At 37.2% G+C, this 22,177-nt stretch overlaps 1 protein-coding gene across 1 annotated transcript in view; it reads right to left on the reverse strand.

Annotated features, from left to right (window-relative positions):
* Nucleotides 1–21,797, reverse strand: part of Rasa1 (RAS p21 protein activator 1) — a 100,811-nt gene extending 79,014 nt beyond the window's left edge. Inside the window, exon 1 of the mRNA XM_055604063.1 lies at nt 20,867–21,797. Coding sequence (XP_055460038.1) covers nt 20,867–21,378 — 512 coding nt within the window. The 5' untranslated portion in view covers nt 21,379–21,797. The remainder of the gene's footprint in view (nt 1–20,866) is intronic.
* Nucleotides 21,798–22,177: the final 380 nt, after the last annotated feature.

Raw genomic sequence — 22,177 nt, forward strand, 5'->3', positions numbered from 1 at the left:
GGAAAACACAAAGATGCTCTGGAATTATATATTTCAGTATCAAATACGTGGCCAAGTTTTAACTCTTTATGTAAAGATATGCATGTCATCCTCATCAGTGTGTATGTTTCCTTTATCTTTAATAAATAGCGAGATGATACATATGTATATGTATAAATATATATGCATGTATACAAACACCAGAGAATTAAAGTAAGCAATTCATTATAAAAAAAATTAATCTATATAAATTTTATGTGCTTATATATCTGGAATCAGATAAAATTTGGGGGAATGAAAGGGACCCTAAGTGGAAATGCTTAAATTCTTCATTAAATGACAAAAAAATCTCAATACATGTGGTGGGGAAAAGGAAGAAAATAAAACCAAAGCATTCTGCTCTTCTAACAAAGTCTACCTTCAATGAAATAAAATGTAACCTACCTACATAGATGAAAAACATAATTCCAACTGCCTTTAACATTCCCCATAAAGGAAGAGAAGTAAAGGACTCCAGCTCCTTATATCTGTTCTGTCCCAATTAAGAACATGGATGGCGGGGCTGGAGAGATAGCTCAGAGGTTAAGTGCACTAGCTGCTCTTCTAGACATCCTGAGTTCAATTCCCAGCATCCACATGGTGGCTCACAGCCATCTATAATGAGATCTGATGCCCTAATAGAGCACTCATATCCATAAAAAAATCATAATTTAAAAAACAAAACCCTAAAAAAAGATTTGTTAAAAAAAAAAAAAACACACATGGATGGCAGTAGGAGACTAAGAAACACTGATGCACTGATGAGAACATAGGATCACCAAGACTCAGACCCACTCATAGGAAATAGATTGTTTCCTCTGCCACTGCACTCCTAAATGGCCTATTTATAACAGTCATTCCATCCAATACATCACATTCACTATTTGAATACTAGAAGATAGAAAATACAGTTTGAAAAGACTGTTCAAGTATCAAAACCAGGCACGGCAGGGTTTCTAAAATCTCAAGCTGGAAATCTTTTGAAAGTATGAATAATATTTGCAATCTAACACAGGAGGTAGAAAACCTTCAAATATATATAGTTAAGTAGGGACATAGAAATTCTCAGAAAACATTTAAAAAACACTAGACATCAAAAACAAGAGCTGGGGAGATGACTCAGCAGTTAAGAGTACTTGCTGCTCAGGTTCCATTCCCAACATCCACATGGAAGGTCACAACCATATGCAGCTCCAGTTCCAGGGGATCTGACACCCTCTTCTGACCTTTGAGAGTTCTGTACATGTGCTGAATGGACATACACACAGGCAAAACAATATAAAAGTAACTTTTAATTAGCTCTTTCACCACCCAAAAAATTCATATACCTTTAGCTCAGCTAAAATAAGAAACTAAAGAACATATATCATTATAGATTTCATGACTCTTACAAGAATAACAAATCACAATTATAATTCACTATGTACAAATCTGAAAATCTAGATGAAACAGACTCATTCTTTAAAAATATCTAATCTTCCGATATTCACATAAGAAAATCTGGGTGTTTATTTAAGAAAATTTAGGATTTATTTGTTGGTAACTAATGTCTGGTTTCTGTTACCTACTCTAAAGGTAAAAACAACACAAAATTTAAGAGATCTAAAAACATATCAAGTATGATTAGTAAACGTTTTCAATGTTGACCATGAGATATTTTTGCACATGTGGAAGACAAAGTCTTTTTGCTAGTTACACTGTTTAGAAGCACACTGTAAAGAAAGTAAGTTCCCTAACTAGACAGTGAGCATTATGGTAAACTATTCCATTACTAAAAATCAAGATTTTTAGCCTAGGAATGTTTATTTGTAATAATTGTTATATAGTATTCTTTTCTATAATAATTGTGTAGTATTTTTATAGGCTACAGCCTGCTCATATTAAAAGGAAACATGAACAAAAAGATACACACACACAGTTTATGAAAAAAAGTTTAAAAAAAATAAGTTTTACATACTTATCTTTTAGTTAACAGCCATCATTATAAAATCTATTTGTACAACAACATTAAGCACACTATATATACTATGATTCCCTTAAGGGTTCTGAACATTCAAAGTCCATATAGTGATACTAAGAGGCAGTGGAGGGGCTAAAGATAGAGCTCAGTAGAACAGGGCTTACCTAGCATATACAAGGTACTGGGTTCTCTGCTCAACACTAAAGGGGGTTAAAGTGGCAGACATTTTAAGAAAGGGAACCTAGGAGAGGTAACTGCAGGCACTTCCCCTGTATAGGTAAGTGTTGTCTTAGAGTAAGCTATCTCCTGAGTACACTGTTATAAAAGTGTAACTACTCTTTCTATTTGACCCAATCTACATAAAGCCATTTCCCTTCCACTTGCCTTTCATACTGTGATGTAGCTAAGGGGATTTCCAATAGCAGCATACAGATGGGACAGCCCAATCTTGAACTTTCACTCTCTAAAATCACTACTCTTTAAGTAAACCTCTTCTCTTTAAAAAGTAAACATCTTCAAATCTTTTGTGACAGCAAAAGAAAACAAATTAAAACACTATACAACGTAGATATTAAGCTTCATAATATTTTCCAAAGTTAAATGAAAACTTGACTATACAGCAACAACAACAAAATGTACAGGACTCTAGTTGGTGTATTTTAACTGACACCTCGAAGCAACCAAGATTTCTTTGAGTAGCTCAAAAAATAATTAAGCTATGGAACATCGACATAATGAAAAGTGGTCATTGTTAAAAATAAATGTACTTTCTGGTCATTAAATTCACATTAAGAGAAGTAAGCCCATCCTAAAAAGCTATAGACTAATATGATCTCCTCAGGATAACATTACGGAAAAGGTAAAAACCATGAAGTCAATACAAATATCAGTGACTACTCAAGGGCATCTAGTGCTGCCCAGTGCAACTAATTTCTAATTTATGTGACTGATCAACATAACAGCTGCAGATGTCCTACAAGTGACCCACTGAGAACTCCTGATCTTGGAATATTTATAAGGAATGAGCAAGCTAAATTCAATTACAAAGTTAAGATATACTCAACTTTGAAAATCTTGTCATAAAAGAAAGAAAAAGCTGAGAAAACTATTCTAGGTTAAAGGAAGCTAAAGAAATGTAGCAGTTAAAAATGACATATATATATTATTTGATTTTGATGCAGGGTTTTTCTATGTAGCCCTGGCTGTTCTGGAATTTAGACCAGGCTGGCCTCAAACTCAGATATCTGCCTCCCGAGTGCTGGGATTTATATTCATAAACTAAACATACTAGAATATAAATGCCTCAAAAATCACACCCAACCAAAATAAAACAGTCACAACCATTTATATTAAATTTCTAATCTGAAATAGTATCAATGATGAATTCTACCAAATATTTAAAAACAATCAATACAAACATTTCATAAACTTTTTCTCCATATTATGAAATCAGGTTGTTCAGACACTAAATATCTCCAAAATTTACACAAATCTCAGTGACTTAATCTAGGCACAAATTCTGACTTAACTTTAAGACAGTTTATAAAAAGCCTGATGTGTCCAACACTAGCAAAGAAAGCTCTTGTTCTAATAAGGAATCCTACTACGGGGAAGCAAAGACAAGCTACAGGCTGAGAGAAAATCTTTGCAAACCATATAGACAAAAAAAAAAAAAAACCCACTAATATTTGGAATACGTTTAGGACTACTGAAACTTAACAACAAAAAAATCTAACATAAAAGAGAATTTTTTTAAATGGCCATCAAGACGACTCAGCAGGTAAAGAAAGGTGCCTTCCACCAAACCTGTCAATCTGCATTTGATCCTTAAGTCCCACACTGTGAAGAGTGAGAACTAACTCCATGACTTATCTTCTGAAATTTGTATGTGCACAATGGGACCTGAATGTGTGCACACCTGAAATAAGTAGAAAAGTAATTTAAATTTTGAGGTTTTTGTTTTAAATGATAATAGTAATAATAAACCATTAGAAACAGGACAGAAAGGATATTTCACCAGAGAAGACATATAGGTCACAAATAAGATCATGAAAAGACTTAACATTTTTAGTCTTATTCAAGTCCTACTGAGTTATCATGAACATTTATCAGAAAGGTTAAAATTAACAAGTAGTGATACCAAATACTAGTGGAGATACAGAAAAACAGGATCATTTGTATATTGCTGGTGAGGTTATAAAAAGATAAAGCAGAGGCTGGAGTTAATGGCAGCAAGAGGACTTAGTTCAGATTCCATTAGTCCTGTAAATAGTCAGGAATGGCTGTGACAGCCCCTTGTTGTGACACCCAAAGAGAGAAGGACCACTGGGGCTTGCTGGTTGACTCCAGGTTCAGGGAGACAGCCTTTGGCAGGGGAGTGAATGACAGCGTAGGACACACAGAGAAAGGATAGAGACAAGCTAGAAAATAGAGGGCAGCTTCTTACAAAAGTAAATATGCAGTTTCGATACAATACAGCAATTTTATTTATGGCCATTTACATAACAAAGAATTTTTATGTTCACATAAAAATGTACACATAAATGTTTACAACATTTTTCATAGTAGCTTAAACTAAAAGGTCTCAAATGACTGAATGGTTTCATGAATACATCTGTATCATGTGAATATCATCATGAATACTACTGGGCAATGAAAAAGAACAAAGTATTGGTATATACAACAGCATAGCTGATGCTGGACTGCATTTTCCTGAGTGACAAATGCCAGTGTCAAAGGTGACATACCAGGGTTTCATTTATATAACTTAAAAAAAAAAAAAAAAAAGAAAACCAGGTAAGTAGTTGCTAGGGGTTAGGAATAAGTACGAGGAGCTACAATTTAGTTAGAACTACAACACACAGCAACCTGGTGATGATAAAACTATTCTCTACTTCCAGTGTGGTGATAATTAATATACCTGCAAATGTGAGGAAACTGCACAGCCCTAAACATATAACACAGTTAATAAAATCTGAATACGCTTCTTGCTCTGATACTGTACTTTAGTTACCTAAAATATTAACACTGCAACATTGCCAAATCCTATCCATCCTTCTCCTCTCCAGGGTCTAGTCTGGTGATTCTCCCTAACCCCTCCCCTCCACGCACCCTGCCAGATTTAGCTCCCAGATAGCACATTCAGGGGGCCCCAGCCTAGTTTAGCCACCCATTACTGCTCAGAAACCAAGCTCTAGGCTTCCACCAGGACTGATTTTACTTAACTAATGCACAGTTCACTCCTAAATCACATCCAACCTCTCCACCCAGACAGATCTACCACCACAGTTCAAGCTTAGACGAAGAATGCACATCCTGTACCTCATCCCTGTCCCCTCCATCTTCCTAATTTCATTTCACCCAAGCATTTCAACCACTAAACTCAATCCACCTGTGCATACTCTCTTTCTGCCCTAACCTGCTCTGCCCATATCAAACTTAGAACTAATAAAATAATTTCACATGCCCAGAGCTCATCCCAAAGTAGAAATAATATGAATTATCAAGCTAGTGTCTCCTCCCCAAAATCTACCAGTCCTGTAGAAATGTTTATCAATGAGAATTACATAAATGACACCCAAAAGACAGAATTTTAAAAAAAAAAATCATAAAAATCATCAAAAAATTAGAAGTTTAAAGAATACATGTGCACAATTAATTAATCAGCTAATTAATTAATGAATTAATTTAAAACAAATTGCTGAAATTAGGAGAAAGAACCTAAGGAGAATAATTCCAGTAATGTCCAAGAAAACACAAGCCGATAGATGAAAATGACAAAGACAATACAGGACTTAAGAAAAGAACTCAGTGGGGCACAGTGGCACACACCTGTAATTCCAGTATTTCAGAAGGTAGAGGCAGGTGAATCTCTGTGAGTTTGAAGGAAGCTTGGTCTACAAAACCTAAGACCAGGACAGCCAAGGCTATACAGAGAAACCCTGTTTGAGGGAGAAAAAAAAAGGAAGGAAGGAATGAGGGAGGGAGGGAAGAAGGAAGAAAATAAGGAGGTAGACAGGGAGGAAGGAAATAAGGAGGGAGGGAGGAAGGAAGAAAATAAGGAGGGAGAGAGGAAGGAAGGAAATAAGGGGGGAAGAACAGAGGAAATTAAGGACAGAGGGAGGAAGGGAGGGAGGGAGGGGGGGAGGGAGGGAGGGAGGAAGGAACTCAACAGAGATAACAATGACAATGAAGAGGGCTCAAGCTGAAATGAAGATGGAACTAAAAAATCCAAATCCAATTAGAAAACTCAGAGTAGGACTAATGGAGGCTTGAAGAACTCAAGTACAAGTAATATTTCATATAATATGTAGTATTTAGATCCTCATAATCAAGAAAAGATACATATATCACAGTGAAGGTCAGTGTTTGAGGACTTTCAAAAATGTTTTTTTTCCCAAGACCATACTTACTCTTCTAAAAATGTCACTGCAGGGGAGTGATGCACATATATTTATGCACATATACTGAAAAATATTTAATGCACTATTATCACCTAAATAGTGTTTATTATTACATAAATAGAATTATTTTTAAAGATTTGTCTGGGTAGCCAACAAAAGCATTACACAAAGTCTGGACTGACTTTCTTTTTAAATGAAGCAGCCCTTATGTTATACTGTAAGTCCTTTATAAACTAGTTTATATTTCTAATACTTCCTTTTTGCAAAGTGTATTTCTCTCTCTTTTTTACTCATTTTCTACACACACCCTCTTATGTATGCTCACAGATATTACCGTGGCCCTCCTTGCTCCATTGTGCTATGTGTGCTCTAAGGCCAATGTCCTTAGTACCCACTCTAGGAATGCAAGATAAGCTGCATCCTTCTCAAGTTTCAACCACAAAAAAAAAAAAAGAAAAGAAAAAAGAAAAATTAGCTTAAAAAATAGAAATATAAAACTCAAAGGAAATATCTAGAAGTAAAATGGATCAAGCAGAAGACAAAAATATCAGGCCGGGAAGATTAAGTAAAGGTTCTAGACCAAAACAAGAAATATTAGATTAAAAAAATAATAATAACATACAGGAAATATAAGACACTACAAAAAGAACAAACTTTCAAATTACAGGCATAGATGAATGAGAAGAATCCCAAGTTAATGGTATAGATCATAACTTCAAGAAGATCTTAAAAGAAAACCCTAAGTAAAGGGAAAAGATACACATACAGATACAAGATGCACACAGAATACCAAACAGACAAGACCAGAAAAGAAAACCCCTACCACCTCCCACACATAAAACACCAAGTATACAGAACATGGGCTGCAAAAGAGAGGGGAAAAAAAACATATATAACAGCTGATTTCTCAATGGAAACTTTGAAAGATAAAATATCCTGAACAAGGCATTCCAAGTACTAAAAGTCTACAATGGCCAAATTATACCCTGCAAAACTATCCACCATAATTGAAAACAAAATAGACTTTCCATGATACAAACAGCCTAACCAAAACACTTTATCAAACAAACGAAACCTAAAGGAAATACACATGGCAATATTTAGGGCAAAAGAGAGGAATGAGAACAGCCAAGAAACTGTGGAAAGAAGTTTAAAGTTATCATTATAAAAACACAAAGTACCACTGAAATCACAAAACACCACTACCAAAAGCTAAAAACAGGATGAACACAATTAACACATACATTTCAATGACCTCAACTCTCCAAGAAAAAGACACAGGCTGACTGAATGAACCAAGAAACAAAATCCATCTATCTGTTGTCTACAAGAAAGTTGTCTACAACTAAAGCTTTAAAGTTAGGCACCAACTTAGATTAAAAGAATGAACAAAAGTGCTCCAATCAAATGGGACCTGGAAACTTATATACATCTCTATCCTAATAGGTGTCAAAATGGATTCATACTAAAACTAATCAGAAAAAAAAAAAAAGGAGAACACTGCATTCTATTCATAATAACAGTGAAACAAAGACATTACTATCCTAAACACATATGCCCAAAACTCCAGGGCATCCAATTTCTCTCTCTCTCTCTCTCTCTCTCTCTCTCACACACACACACACACACTCACACTCACACTCACACATAAAATTACTACAGGATTTAAAGATATAGATTAACATCAGCTCATTAACAGTTATGTGATTTCAATAGCCACTTTCTCCAATTAACAAGTCATCTCAACAACAGAAATGATGACGTTTAAACAGACATGATACCATATCAAATGGGCTTAACTGACACCTACAGAATATTTTATTCAAACGCTTAATACACATTCTAGTCAGCAGCACATGGACACTTTGCTGTAACAAATACCCTGGGACACAAGGCAAATTTTTACAAATTCAAAAAGATTGAAATAATTGCATGTATCATTTTTTAGACAATACAATAAAACAGTATTGACAATAAAAAATCTGTAATAAACACAAAATCATGGAGATTAAACGGTTCATTAGTGAAGAGTAGGTCAAAGAAGACAGCAAGAAAGAAATTTTTAAAATCTCAGAATTAAATGAAAATGAAAACGAAAACACAACACTACAAAACCTCTGGGACACATTGAAAAAATGTGTCTTAAATGGCCTATATTTTAAAAAAATCAGAACAAGCACAAATAAGTGAATTAACGGTGCAACTCAAAAAGTTGGTAAAACAAAACCCAACCAAATAAAAACCCAGTACATGTCAAGAAATAATAACAATTCAAAGCAAAAGTTAATGAAACAGAAAACAACAAAAATACAAATAAACAAATCTAAGACATGGTTTGTTGAAAAGATAAACAATATTGACAGCTCACTGGCCCCAAATTAAAAGAATTATAAATTCGCAGGGAAGCATTACAAAAGACACCTTAAGAAATTCAGAATATTATAAAGGAATACTTTAAAACTGTGGACATGTTTATTTCATTAAGTTGGAAAATCTGTAAGAATCCAGCCAAACCACCAAATTAAACCAAAAAGTCAACAACCTAACAAGACTCTTAACAATTAGGAGATTAAAACAGTAATAAAAAGCCTTCAGGACAAAAGATAATTGCAGTAGTAGCCCAGGGCCAGACAGATTGACAGAAGAATTCTATGAAACTTTCAAGATACACAGCCAATCTTCCTTGCTTCTTAAACTATTTAAATAAGAAAAGAAAAAGAAAGAAGCAGGCACACTTCCAAACTCATTCTATGAAGCCAGTATCACTCTAATACCAAAACCATGTAAAAACACAACAACAAGAAAAAGGGAGGGAGGGAGGGAGAGAGGGAGGGAGGGAGGGAGGGAGGGAGGGAAAGAAAGAAAGAAAGAGAAAGAAAGAAAGAAAGAAAGAGAAAAGAATCTCTGCAGGTCAGTATCCCTTAGGCTTAAAAATGTTCAATAAAATACTTGCCAACAGAATACAGACAAATACAGCATGACCAAGTTGACTTTTATCCTGCAATACAGAGATGGTTCAGCATACACAAGCCAAAAAATATAAAAAGCCACATAAATAGATTTAAAGACAAAAATCACATGATCAAATCAATAGAAGAAAAGAAAAAGTCCTAGAGAATGTAGAACTATGGAGAACAAACCTCAATATAATAAAAAGCTATACAGGGGAAACCTACAGCCAATATAATCCTCAGTAGAGCAAAACTTGAAAAATCCTACTTAAGAATGAGACAGGATGTCCACCTTCTCCACTCCTTTTCAATATTGTGTTTGAAATACTAGCTGGAGCAATAAAGCAACAAAAGGAAATTAAAGGAAGGAATACAAACAGGGAAAGAAGTCAGAATACTCCTATTTATAGATAACATCATACTATATATTAGAGATTCCAGAAATTCTACCAGAAAACTTCTAGAAACTAAAAATAAATTTACAATGTGGCAGGATAGAGAATCAACTTGCACAAATCAAAGCTTTTCTATACAACAACAACAAAAACACAGGTGGCAGCCATGGACACACTGCCATTCTTGATAGCTTTAAAGGAAACAAAATATCTAGGAATAAACCTAACCAAGGAAGTGAAGAACCTTTACAATGAAAATGAATCTTTGAAGGAGATTAAAAAACAAAGACACTAAAAAATGGAAAGACAACCCTTGCTCACGGACTAGAACTAACATTGTGAAAATGATCATCATATCAAAAGATACTTACAGAGTTAATCCAATCCCAATTAAAATCCTCATCTTATTCGTCACAATAGAAGAAAAAAAAAATTAAAACTATCCTAAAATGTACATGTAACCACAAAGGACTCCAAATGGCCAAAACAATCCTGAGCAAAAAGAACAATGCTGGCACAATTTCAATTAAAGCTAGTAAGATATTACAAAGCCACAGCAATACTAATATATATGGCATAGAAGCAGACGTAGATCAATACAACAAAATAAAAGACCCAAAAGAAGACAAAGACACCAAAAACACAACACTGGAAAAAAGGAAAGCATCTTTAACTAATAGTGCTAGGAAAACTAGATGTCCAAGTGCAGAAGAATAAATTAGACCTTTGTTGTTGTTGTTTTGTTTTTTTAGAGTTACTATTGCTGTGGTAAAACACATGATCAAAGCAATGTGGGGAGGAAAAGATTTTTTGCCATACATGTCCATATCACTATTCATCATCAAAGGATGAATTCAAAGGAAGCCACAGGAATTCAAACAGGGCAGGAACCTAGAGGCAGAAGCTGATGCAGAGGCCATGGAGGAGTGCAGCTTACTGGCTTGCTCCTTGTGGCTTACTCAGCCTGCTTATAGAAACCAGGACCACCAGCCCAGGAATGGCACCACCCACAATGGGCTGGCCCCTCCCACATCAATCATTAAGAAAATGCCCTACTGGCTTGCCTACAGACTGATTTTTTAAATATATCTTTATAATATATTATTTTTAATATATTTTTTATTCATTAAAATGTATTCACTTTCTATCCCAGCTATAGCCCCCTACCTCATCTCCCCTTCCTACCCCGCCCTCCTCCTCTTCTCCTCCCAGGCCCCTGACCAGTCCACAGATAGGGGAGGTCCTCCTCCCCTTCCATCTGACCCTAGTCTATCAGGTCTCATCAGGAATGGTACAGCTGATCTTATGGAGACATTTTCTTAATTTAGGTTGTGTCGAGTTGACATAAAACTACCCTAAACAATATGTACCTGCAAAAGTTAACACCAAATAAATCAAAGACCTAAACCTGAAACCTGAACCCCTGAAACTGCTTTAAGAAAATATAAGCAGTACCCTACATAATACACATATAAAAAAGGCCTTCCTGAATGGGACTCTATTTGCCCAAGAATTAAGGCCAACAATTATGGAGCCATCGTGAAACTAAAAAGCTTTTTGCACCATGGCTAAAGAATCAACTAGGTGAAGAGGAAGCACACAAAATAGGACAGAATTTTTACCAGTTATTCATCTGAGAGTGGGTTAACATCCAAAATATGTAAAGAACTCAAAAAGTGAAAACAAATGACCTATTCAAAAACTGAGCATAGGATCTGAACAGAGAATTTTCAAAAGAAGAAAAAAGAGTGGTTAAGAAACATCTTTTAAAATGTTCATTATTGCTAGCAATTAGAGAAACGCAAATCAAAACAATATTGAAAGTTCATCTTATCCCAGTTAGAATGGCAAAGATCAGCAAAACAATTGACAACAAAAGCTGAGGGATGTGGGGAAAGGGAGTCCTCACTCACTGCTGATGGATGCAAACTTGTCCAGACCCTAGAAACCAGTGTGGATAATTCTCAAAAAGCTAAAAAAAAAGAAAAAAAAAAATCTACCATATCATCCAGCTAACTCCAAGGATTATACTGAAAGGACTAGTCCTCACACTTCAGAGATACTTTACTCAGCCATGTTCATTGCTGCTCTGTTCACAATTGCTAGAAAATAAATGAAAACAACCTAAATGTTCTATAACTAACAGGGACAATGAAAATATGGTACATATATTATAGGATACTATGTAGCTATAAAGAAAAATGAAGTTATGAACTTTGCAAGTAAATGGATAGAACTAGAAAAGATTATATTGTGAGGTAACCCAGATCCAGAAATGCAAAGGTCATATGTTCTCTCTCACTAGAGGCTCTTTGAGCCAAATATTCAGATATGAGTATGTAGTAGCTGTAAAAACCAAGTAAGTAAAAGAAACCATTGCCAAGATGGGGAGGTAGTGGAGCAATACAGAGAGAAACAGCTGGGTATAAGTGATCAGATTGTGGGGAACTGAGGAAAAAAGAGGGGGGAGCTCTGATTTTGAAGGGGGTAGGAAGATAAAAACAGGAGGAGGACATGAGAGTCAAATAACAGTAAGCATGTCTGAAAAGTTGTAAGGAATCATACTATTAACTACCTACTTAAAAAAGAAAAAAAAAGCCTATAATGCACATAAATAGTTTCATCTGGGCTGGCAGTGTTCCCTCCAAGGACTAACAATCATCTAATAAAAACCCCAATAGTAGCCCTCTTCCGAGTTGTTGGTCAGTTGTCCAAAAGACTCCCAAACTGTTACAGGCTACTGCTTTTGCCTTTGCCCCTAAGAGGTAGAAAGTTATACTCTATTGCTGAAGACACATTGCACTTCAGATATAGTGTAACGAGACCTCTGAGCTGGAACTGACTTGAAATGCCTCCTCTCTGAGGACTAGCCTTTATGATACCAAAAACAACCATGCAGCTTTGAAATGAGGGTAGCAACCAACAGCTACCTATTGGTTGTTATGCCACCTATGTGTTAAGCTAGTTATGCCACCTATGAAGCACATATGGCACACTACTACACTACAGTGGTAGTATGCATTCCTTGGAGGTAACTAATAGCTCTCTAACTAGACTTAAAGCCCACTCAACAACTGAATAATCATGTCTGATATTTGAAACCTGGCCAACTACCCAGAGTTACTTAAGTCATGGATCTCAGAGAACCTACAATCACCAGTTTACAACATAATCCCCAACAAAATTCTAAATATTTGTTCTTACACCCACAGATAAATGTAGTTCTCACCCTCATCAAGGAAACTTCTCTTTCCTAAAGCTCAGAGAACATTGCTGAAGAAGAGGCAAAAACTCTAAGAGCCAGAGGATCAGGGAGTTTGCTGTGAGATTTGTGTCTTCTAGGAATGTCAGAAGCTACAGCCATAAAGCCTCACCAACATGACTGCCTAAACCTGAGCTAAATGAGAACACACACGCTATTGCAGATGGGAGAAAACCAAGGAGGCCTCAATCCTACACAAAGAATACAAGCAACTAGAGAACGTTGAAAGGGAGAAAAATAAACATTCCTCAAAGGATGAGCACACTAACTGTTTATCCTATACCAAATAATCAGTCCTGCAATCATACAATTAACATTACACAAATTGAGCAGGTCGCAATTATGTATTTAGAAATATTTATGCATATACTCAAATTTTTAGGTAACAACAATTAAGGAAAAAAAAGAATATGAATTTGAAAGAGTGCAAGGGAAAAATGGGAAGGTGAAGTAGTGTAATTTTATCAAAATCTCCAAAAACAGAACATTTATTATCAAAAAGTATGGAACCAAATGAAAAAAAGATTAAAATTAAAAGAGTGATTGCTTTTCTGTTGGAGGTAGTGGTGGGTTGTTTCATTTTTTTGAAACAGGTTCTCACTGTGTAGCTCTGGCTGTCCTAGACCTCATTGTATAGAACAGACTAGCCTCAAACTCACAGAGACCCCTGCCTCTGGCTCCATGATTGCTTTCTCAGTGTCATGTTAATGTATAAATCACCTTGAGAGAAAATGAGCTTAAAGAATGAAACATTGATATTTTAATAGTACAGGAGAAAGGATATGAATCTGTTATACAAGGTTCATGATTAAGCCCAGTCTAATGAGTTACACCTACAAAAAAATACAAGAGTTAAGAGGAATCTTTCTAAGTCTTCTTCCTTTGGTTGAAACAGATGAACTAAAGAATGAAGATGTTAAAAGTAAGACTGAGGATGTAAGATGACTCAGCCTGTAAGGACAGCTGCCACCAAGCCTGCTGACATAAGTTTGATCCCCAGGACTCACATGGTGGTAGGAGAGAAGCAACTCCTACAAGTTGTTCTCTATCTCCACACATGTACTGTGGTGTATGTGCACCTATACACACATACATCCATACAAAATGGGAAATTTTTAAGCATATACACACACACTTATATATATTTAAATTAAATTTATATAAATATATATATATTAATGCACAGTTTAAGTCCCACTCTCAGATGTCATTTGAGAAATTTCTTTGTGCCATAAACAATGGTTTAATGCAGAAAATCACAAAGTATAAAGAATATATGTCTATGAAGTACTCAGCCATAAACCAGCCATCTATATCGCAAACTTCCTTAAGGCTCAGAGAACATCTCTGAATAGGGGAAAGAAAGAGGCAGAGGTCAGGGAAAGACTGGGGTAGCACTGTTATCTTCTGGACATGAGACACTACTGTATTGATGAACTCACAGAAGCTGTGGTTGCCTGCACAAGATCCAGTGAGTCAACATTCTGGTATAGAGGTACCCACCTCTAGCAACTTAACAGGTGACAGCTTCTGGTGAAGAAAGGGTCAACTCTCTTTAAGGATGTGGTCTCTGGTAGGTCAACCATGCTCTAGTGCATGGCCTCACACCTATGTACATACAGGCAACACAGGTCAAAATCAATGAGTTGAGGGGAGGCATGAAATAGAGAATAAAGGTGGATTTATTTGTAGAAATACTTAAGGAACAGAATATAAAGCATCAAAATGCATTGTATGGATAAATTAAATTCCTAAAGATGAAAAATACTGCAATAAAAAATTTAACTAAATATTAAAACAAATAACACAGAAATGTTGCTGCAATAATATCCCATCCATGGGATTCGCCATAACTATCACAATCATGTGAAGGACCTTTTCATACATTAACAGACATGAATTTAAGTATATTTCCATCTTTTAACATAGATAGTCTACTACCTCACCCCTGAATGTGCCTTATCTTGTCAAAAGACATAGCCAAAAGAGAGGTGTCACTGACTCACAAAGAAAAACTGTAAAATAATAAAATAAGTTTTTTCCTACACTGAAGGAAAGAAATAAAATAATTACTTTCTCAAGTAATTCTTTTCTCAAGTAATCCAAATCAATTTTTAATATGTAGAGTTAACCATGGTTTAATTCAGGCTACCATAAAAAAAAGAAAAACTAAACAACAACAAACAAAACACCACAGTCTAAGTGGCTTGAACAACTTTAATTATGGTTTCACTATCCTGGAAACTAGAAATTAAAAGAGTAAGGTGTTAGCAAAGTTGGCATCTCTCCTTGGCTACAAATGGTAAGCTTCTCAGTAGCCTAACATGAACTATTATCTGTATGTGCACATTCCCACATCTCTTCCTAAAAAACAGCAGTGCTACTGTACTTGTAAGCCACGATATTTATGACCGCACTTAATATAATTACCTATATAAAGGCACTATCTGTAAATACAGTCATACTGGCAAGGACATCATTAAGTCCAGAACACCAATGAAAGGTAGCTAACCTTGAGGTGTTATTAATTTTTAAAGTGTGTCTGTGTATCTGTGTGTGTGTTTGTGTGTGTATGTGTGTGTGTGTATGTGTGTGTTCCAAGCATAGTACACTTTGAGTGTAGAATTTTGTAATTCTGGTTTCTTTAAAAACACAGAAATGTTTTCGTTTTAATCCCAGGTGTGAGGATAAGAGGCTGCTTTGCAGCAGCAGACTCTGATTTGCCTAGCACTCTAACGGGAGCATGTTTTTGCCAGCTGGAAATAGTTTCTACAAATATATACCGTTTGGAGTTCTGGGAACTTTTCATAAGCTATATAATTGCTTGGGCCCTGAGAAAGCAGGGTTGCTGTTGTTGGTTGGTTGGTGATTAGATGCTTTTGGTGGCTGTTTGTCAAGCAGTTCTGCACAAAGGGGGAAAAAGGAGAGAAAATAAGAAAGAAGGGAAGGAAGGTAGGTAGGTAGGAAATAGAAAAGAAGGAAACAAGCAAGAAAGATGGGGAGGCGGGGGGGGGGGAGGAAGGCCCAGAAGAAGAAGAAATTAGTTATCCTGGCAACAAAGGTTAAACTTGCTCCAAGGAACTCGAAACACTAGTCATCAGGAAGCAGTCTAACAATACCTTCACTCCTTCTCCCCTCCATCCTTTTTTCTCTCCTATCAAGTGTTGGGGGGTTAATAAGGGTAGAAAGAGAGTTAGAGGAATGCACAAAAATAGCAAATGCCATCTACAGTTGAGTATTCCTAATCTAAACATCAAAAATTTAAATGGATTCAAATTCAGTATGTTCAATTGGTATTAGTAAAATCCATTCACATATTCCAGTTTGACAAATTTAAATTTGAAATACTTGCCAAGTAGTTAAGAAATAATTTGTTTTCTCCATCACTCAGTTCCATTGCCCAATATTACTGTAACAGCAACTCTCACTGTACAGTTATAAAAAATTAAGTAAAAACAAATCTGTAAGCCAGGCATGATGGTACACACCTGTAATCCCAGCACTAAGGAGGTGAAGCAAGCAAAATAAGAGTTCAAAGCTAGGGAAGCTAAGCTACATGTCAAGAAAGGAGAAAGTCATGAATGTGTCTCTCCATGTGTACAAATATCTAGCAAATGATTAGTAACTTTGGGGTACTGAGCCTTTGCCTTGCGACCCCTCAAAACAAAACAAAGCCAACAGTTATATTCTTTGAATCTAAATGTATCTGAAAATTTATGAGAACAGGATCCCATCTCAGATCTACATTACCTGTTTCCATACCTGTGAAAAAAAGGGTTCTCATCATTAAAATGCCTATTGTATCATGAATATAATACTAACCATCAATACTACAAACTTTCTATAAAAAAATTCAATGAGATTATGATAAGAAATTTCAATGACATTCTTCCATTTACTTTTATTATTTTAACTCTTCAACAACTATACTCTGAATCTTAAAAGGTTACCTACACAACTCTATAGATTTTTATCTTATTTCTCTGAACAATCACTAACCTTCCAACTACATTTTATAATTATATTTCCTTTTAGCCTGTGATGTTCATTTTTAACTCATTAAAAAATACAATTACCAAAATGCCTCAAATCCTGTTGAAATGTGTTAAATACATACAAAGAGGTGATAATTAAGCTGTTATCTTACAACTCCTTAACTTACTACAAAACATAACACCCTGAATGTGATTCCATGGTTATACAACCTAACATACAAGTATCTATTCATTCGAACAACGCACCATAATTTACACTGATATGAAGTATGTTCCTAAAAACTATTAAGACAGACAATAGAAGCAAATATATATGTATATACATATACATACACACACACACACATATATATGTTGTGGAACGCCTAAGCAATTTATCATGTTATGCTTATGGAAGTAATTATATTTGCCTTTTTTCTTATCTACCCATCTCTCCCACTGGAAACATTCTCAAGCATTAACAACTATAAAACCAAAATTCTGATCAACCTTGAAGATGCTCTATATCCTACAAGATCAAATATTCTGCCACAATTTAATTCTTTAGATAAAATTAAACAACCTTTCTTAATTTGCAATTTGCTTGTCATTAATAAATTATATATATATATACATCAAAGAACTGCTGAAAATACATTTCCCTTTGACTTATTATCAGTGACTGACTGGTACGCTTATTTTATGTTTAACATCTCTGTAAAACTTGGACGAAAAGTGTTGACTGGAAAATGTTTCAGAAGTCCTGTTGTAAAACAGTGCTTGGGTTGGGTATATGATACACGTCTACAATCTCAGTATTAAGACATGAGAATCTCTAGCCGTAGGCCAATCTGTACCATATTGTAAAAGTTTGTCTCAAATAAGTTATAAAAATAAAATAAAATAAAATAAAATAGTTATTTTAGCCAGTGAGGTGGCTACCAGTATAATCCCAGCTATTCAGGATGCTCAAAAAGGATGATCACTTGAGCCCAGAAATTCAAGTTCTGCTTGGGCAACATCTTGAGATCTCAATTCAAAAAAAGAAAAGAAAAGGAAAAAAAATAATAATCATAAAACAACTAGCAACTAATAAGGGTATCCCTTATATGAAAAGAATTAGTAGACAGTCTTCTAATAAGAAAATTATATTGTTATCGGGGGGAACTATGTATTTATTGGGACACAATAAATAAATGTTGCTGGCTACTAGCCAGAGCAAAAACATCTGACAGCCTTTTCTGTTATACACACACACATACAGGTATGAGCATCCACACATTACCTAAGCACATACCACTCATGCAGGTACCACACTCATACACATGTATGTATACCCACACACCATTAGAAAAGATGGTGATGGAACCACTAGGTAGACGGAACTGAGGCTCCTGAACACTAGCATGGAGCTGAGCTTCTCTACAACTTTAGATTGTGAAGAAAATTTAGCTTCTCTACAACTTTAGATTGTGACCTGAAAAATAAATCTTACTTTAAAATGGAAGAAAGGAGTGGATTTGTAAAATTATAAGTAAATTTTAAAAACACACTAGAAAACTGGCCTAGGTATCTCAATGGTAGAAAATTTGCATACTATGTGTAAGGCCCTAGGTTTGATTCAGAGCAATAAAAGAACTATGTAAGCTATGTAAGAGCATAACTCAACAGGTTATATTTAGTAATATATATGTATATAGAAATGCAAAAAGGCATGCAGTAACAATTAATTTTTAAAAAGAGGCCATAAATTTGAAGGACAGAGAGGAGGGTTGGAAAAGAGGAAAAGAGAGATGTAATGAAATTAAATCTTAAAGCCCACAAAAGATATATATATTTATATATACTAGAAACATAAAGGACTTTTTAGAATATGAACTCTTACTCAAATTTTATAATTATTCCTAAATGTTTTTAAATAATGAAAACCACTAATGCATTTCTCACAAATTTTTCCCAAATAATCCTTATTCTTTTTATGCTTATTCTTAAAAATTGAGTATGAAAATAATCCTTTTTTCATTCAATTTTCCTGTCAATTTTAAATCCTCTTTAAAAGCCTATTAGAAGCTAGAAAGTGAATATTATTTCTCAAGCCTATTATATTCCAATACTTGAGAGGCTGAACAAAATCACCACAAACTCAAAGATTACACAACTGAGTTCCAGGCCATCTTATATAGTCTTAAAAAATAAAATAGTCAATTAGAAATAATTTAAGAACAATATCCTGGTACTAGAGAGATGGCTCATAGATTCAGAGTGCCTGCTATTCCTGCAGAAAGGCAGTATTTGGTTCCCATCACCCACAGGAAAGCTCACAACCACCTGTATCTCCAGTTCCAGGAATCTGATCCCCTCTGGCCCCAGCCACTGGACATTAGCACAGAACACATACATATGGATAAACACCCATACACATAAAAATAATAATAACTCTCATCAAATGCCTTTAAAAAAAAAAACAAGATTCTAAATATGCCTAAATCAATTACAAAAGTGGCCCAATACTGCATTCTTTCAGTGTTAAAAACTGTACTGTATTATACTAAAAACAATTTATTTTTGCAAAAAGGTATGCAGTATGCTGCATTTTTTAACCCTTTCAGAACATTACCAGGATGGATGCAATACAGACATAAATTGGAGAAAAACAGAAAGAGAAATTACACTTTGCGTTAAATAACATAACCGCCAAGTATGAAAACAGACCTAAGCTGAAATTTGCAATTGCAACAAAAACAAAGTATTCTGACCAACAAATTTTCAAAGTACAATACCCGTTTAAAAGAGCAGTAACTGTAACTTAAATCAAAAGTTGATCAATATTATGAAATACTTCCCTGATTGTTTTAAATCATTTCTTTAGCCTCTTAAAGAAGATGACCCTCCCAAAGAAAACTTTCAAATTGGAGTTCAGAAATTGCCAATATATGAACCAATTTCTTTTCCTAATATTCACCAACGTTGTTGAAATTCTAAGGGTTAATTTTGACTGATACGAAGGATCAATAAAACATATTTGGCCAATTATTGCTAATTCCGATCTCAACATTTTCCCCTTATTAAGATCAACCTACGTTTATAAATATATACTCATTTCACTTATGAAAAAACATAGGAGATAAGTTGAGGAGATAACTCTAACTTATAAAAAAGGGCAGGAAAGCCATTTGCCCTTAATCATGTTACAATAAACTACCAAATTAATTTCTGAACAATATGGTATCAGCCACTACCAAAATGCTAAGAGCAGAATTAATCTGTTTTACTTTAATGTATTTATACTGCCTCGGTATGGAGGTATTTCAAGGGAATAATAAATAATTCCAAGGAACAAGTTAGTGTTTAGTAGGGGGCCTTAATCACACCTGGAATTCACAAAACTTTCCTTTTTCTCCTGCTTCTTTCTCTAAAGAGATACTTTTCTGAATCGCGGCGCTTCCAGTTTTGCAACTGCAGCAAAAACAAACTATTCTAACCAATGAATTTTCAACTTACGTTAACATAATACCCATTTAAATAGCTGTACTCAAAGCCTCTCACGTCAGCAGGGAGCTCCGGAGATACAGTTGCCTTTACAGTGCCAAGTTCTGCTGAATCCCGGACACTATCTCAATTAGGAAGGGGCAGAACCATATCCGGTTCTCAATGGATACAATTTCCCATGCGCCTCATCTTAAAAACTTTACTTCTTCCCAGAAGAGCAATAAATATACAAGACGCCAGGGAGAGTGTTCATAGGGAAATCGACTGATCAAATTAAATCTCTATATATGGAACCTGAAACTTCAAAACTTTTCAAATAAATTACAGCCGCGGGAGCACGGTGTTTTGCCCCTTCTTTCCCACTTCTTTTACGTAGTCAGCTTCCCCAATCCCTCAACAGTGGTTCCGACTTACTGGTTAGTTGGAGGTGCGGTCAGCGGTATGGCCACCTCTTCCTCCTCGTATTCTGGTCCATCCAGGGAGTCACCTTCATCCACTGTCCCCAGGCCGGAGCCCAAAGGGAGCAGCTGGGGAGGCGGCGGCAGAGGAGGGAATCCGCCGCCCGGCCCAAGAGTCTCCGAAGGCAACGACAGAGTGCCCTTCGTGAAAGCGGTCTCTCCGGCAGGACCCGAGGCTGCAGCAGCGGCCACACCTGCAGCAGCTTCGCCGGTCAGCGCTGCGCCCCCCAGGACACCCGCCACCGGCCCAGTCCCCAGGAACCCGGACCCCAACGTGGCTCCGCCGCCCTGGGCCGCGGACAGGTCGGCGTCCGGCAGCCCGGGACATGGGGCGGCTGCCACCGGCAGGGCCACGGGTAACTTTACCCGGCACGCTGCCGGGTAAGCGCTGGAGCCCGCGGCCGCGCCGCCTCCAGTCCCAGTGGTCGCCGGGCCGCCTTCCTCACCGCCGGCCTCGGCCGCCATCATGTTGAAGCTCGCTCTCCACCAGCTACCCCGCCGCCCGGGAGCCCCGGGGGCCAGCAGGCCCGGGCTGCGAGCCGCCCCACCCAGGCGCGTCCCCCCCGTCAGCTCTCCAGGCAGAGGAAACAACAACAAAAGGAGAACGCCCGCCGCCGCGCCCCCTCCTCAGGCCACAGCCCAAGCTCCGCGGATGCCAGCTTACGGGAAGCGAAGCGGGCAAAAAGACCAGCGCCTGCAGAAACGCTGCCCGAGCCTCTGGCCAGCGCACACCCACACTCACGCGCACACATGCACAGGGGCGCCAAACTTCCTGGCTGCGCTAAAGAGGAAGGGAAGCCAGCCGCAGCGGCTGAGGCAGCACCGCCTCGGCCGCCGCCGCGCCTCAACGCCCGGGTTCCGGCCGCCCCCGCCGCCGCCACCACTGAGGCCGCCGGAGACTTGGCCGCCGCTGCCTCATCTCCGCCCGCCCGAGACCAGTGTGGTGGGAGGGGCGGAGGAAGGGGGCGGGTGCGCAGAGCCCGACTCCGCGGCGAGGAACTTGCAGCTCTAGGAGCGAAACCCCAGCGTAAGAGAGAAAGAAGGGCGGGGCCGGGAGGGAGGGAGGGTGGGAGGTGCTGTGGCCTCTGCGCAGGCGCCTTCCGGGAGCACTTTGAGAGGGAGAAGGAAAAGCAGCCCGGGCAGGAAGCGTCGGGAGCGCGCGCGCGCGGAGGCGTGGCGCCGTCTCTGAGCGGCGCAGTTCCTGTGGCTTGCAGTCTTTCCACGCGAAGCAGTCTGGTGCTTGCCTGCCGCCCCGGGATTTTTTTAA

This window comes from Psammomys obesus, unplaced genomic scaffold (genome assembly GCF_907164565.1).
Source record: "Psammomys obesus unplaced genomic scaffold, mPsaObe1.curated_primary_1811, whole genome shotgun sequence".
Lineage (NCBI taxonomy): Eukaryota > Metazoa > Chordata > Mammalia > Rodentia > Muridae > Psammomys > Psammomys obesus.